The sequence below is a fragment of the Austrofundulus limnaeus genome, unplaced genomic scaffold, assembly GCF_001266775.1.
Source record: "Austrofundulus limnaeus strain Quisiro unplaced genomic scaffold, Austrofundulus_limnaeus-1.0 Scaffold258, whole genome shotgun sequence".
NCBI lineage: Eukaryota > Metazoa > Chordata > Actinopteri > Cyprinodontiformes > Rivulidae > Austrofundulus > Austrofundulus limnaeus.
Genome location: NW_013952660.1, coordinates 121,306 through 123,683, shown reverse-complemented (window position 1 = coordinate 123,683; position 2,378 = coordinate 121,306). Strand labels below are relative to the sequence as shown.

The 2,378-nt window shown below is 37.4% G+C and overlaps 1 protein-coding gene across 1 annotated transcript in view; it reads left to right on the top strand.

The window, feature by feature from the left end:
* Window positions 1–385: 385 nt before the first annotated feature.
* The window catches only part of sez6l (seizure related 6 homolog (mouse)-like), a gene marked incomplete at its 5' end in the record, with an annotated part of 34,563 nt that continues 32,570 nt past the window's right edge, over window positions 386–2,378 (top strand). Inside the window, 1 exon segment of the mRNA XM_014020570.1 lies at window positions 386–823. Within this exon segment, the coding sequence (XP_013876024.1) occupies window positions 386–823 (438 nt within the window).

Below are 2,378 nucleotides of genomic sequence, written 5' to 3'. Positions count from 1 at the left end.
AAACGGATGGACATACTAGCTTTTATATTCTTTTAGCTGGCCTTTTGTTACTTTTACCTTTTAGCTACACTTTTGCTATCTAAAATGTCTGGTACATTTTTCTTTTTTTGTTTAAGCATCTACATCACCTTATCAGAGTTTTGGTTAGCGTTTGGCTATTTGTGGCTTTTGAATAGTATTTGTCTTTTTTTCTAGCTTTTAATGTTCTTTGTCTTTTTATCTTTAACACTCAATTTTAGCTTCTTCAGCAAATTTTACATAAGTCACTCAGTACTCAGTGTTCATGCTGTTTTTTTTAATGAATTGGACATTTTCTTTTCTTTTCCTTTCATTTTTATTCTTCTTTTGCCACTTGTGACGTTCATCCCTTGTTTTCCGTTCTCAGATGAAGAAGTTTCCCCCTCAGCTCAGTCTCTGGTGGAAGCACCTGGTAGCACCAGTGAAGGCAGCACTAAGGGGCAAAGTGCCAGCGTTGCAACAGGAAGTCTGCTCCGCTCAGTTCTGGCTCAAAAAGGACGACTTTGGTCCAGAAAGAAGGAGATTATGCCCTCTGCTCTACCCCAGAACCTGCTCCCTCTCCTGGGCAGAGGACTCAGTGTCAGCTCACTTTCTGAAAGTCAACCATTGGAGCATCAAAGCAAAAGATTTCCGATGAGAGTAAAGTCTCCAGAATCGGCTGTAGAGTCAGGCCGGCCAAGTCAGCCTCCTTCGACAGACTCAGCGTCTGAGGCGCCGCACACACAGACACACACACCTGAACCTGAAGCTGAGATCACAACTGTGAGCACCATCCTGGACATGGACACTGAACTACCTTCACCAGGTAAATGTAGAAGTTGAATCCACCTTTGTTTGAATTAAACTAAATATCTTCTTCTAAGCTTTGTTCTTAGAAGTTCACACTTTTATTTGCAACACTGGTCTGACCTGAAATAATAATAAAATGTGATGGTGTCATTTTTACCAGAATGGGAATGGTGCAAAATCAAAGAGCAACACTTGAAATGTATGTGTAGTTAATGATTGTTAGTCACAATTCCCCCAACTGTAGCACAACATCCGTTAAAGGGACTGAATTACTCACATTTCCCTATTTTCTAAGATCAGTTGGCACTGGTGGCCATCTTGAATTGGGTTGGCTCCAAATACTTTTTAACCCCACAGGTTCTTGAAATATTTTATTTGCACACACAGGCAAGGGGAAAACTATGGAGCCCGCGAGGGGGCATGGGGGGATATTTTTTTCTTTTGCATTCCCTCGCAATACTTTTGCGTTACCTCGCAATATTGTTTTCCATTCCCACGCAAAAAATTGTTTTGTATATTAACTGAATTGAATCAGACTTTTATTTTGAAATATCTGGTTACCAAAACAGGATGTGTCGCCACAGTTCGTGAAATTGACATTGATGTTGCGTGGCTGCACTGTGTTCAAATATCGGCATATGACATACTTCCATGTGTGGCTGTGTGATATATTCATTCTGAAGCTGAATTAAAGCAGTAGGCTAACTCGCTAATGGTGAACATGTGAGTTTGTTAATAAACCGGCAGGCACAACAGTGTTAAACTACTTTTGCGAGGGAACGCAAAAGGTATTGCGTGGGAACGCAAAAGAAAAGAAATATTCAGTGTCCCCTCGCGGGCTCCGTAGAAAACATACTTTGCCTCACCTTTCAATGGTGAACAAAATTACATAAAGAGAAGGGGGAAAAAAGAGAACAGTCTTAAAATTGGGTAACCCCCCCACCAAAAGAATAAATAAAAAAAGTAAAAAAATCTCTTTTAGAATTATATAAAATTTGTTGTAAAATCTTATTCCAGACAACATCCTTTTTCATTGAAATTCCCAAATCAGAAGAATATTGAATATTCATCTTGGTATTGGAATGCTGAAATTAATCACAACCTTTTCTTTAAAATGTTAATTTAAATGATAATTTCAACAGTTGCCACCTATCAAATTCTGTTGAAAATACGTATACTTTTGATACTTAAAGTACATCTCAATTTGACTTCAATAGATCAGTTTAGTAATTAGGACCAAAAAATAAACATATCAGTATGAATAGCTGGTTTTGCTTAGAAAATAAAATATTATGCACTATATATTATGTTGGGTGTGTTGTCCTGTCTGCTATTGGTGCACATTTCACATGTTGTCTAATTTCTATCAGTTTCTCTCTTTACAGTTCCTATATTTCTCTTCTACTTTTTCTTTTTCTTCTTTACTATAGCATAAAAAATAATCTCCAAAGTACACAGAAATTAAAACAATTATTAAGCTTGAAATGCAGTGCAAGTGAGAAAACACCAAGAGAGAAGACTAAAGTAAAGGCCTTGATTAACTCTTCAAACACAGATCTACAGGATATATA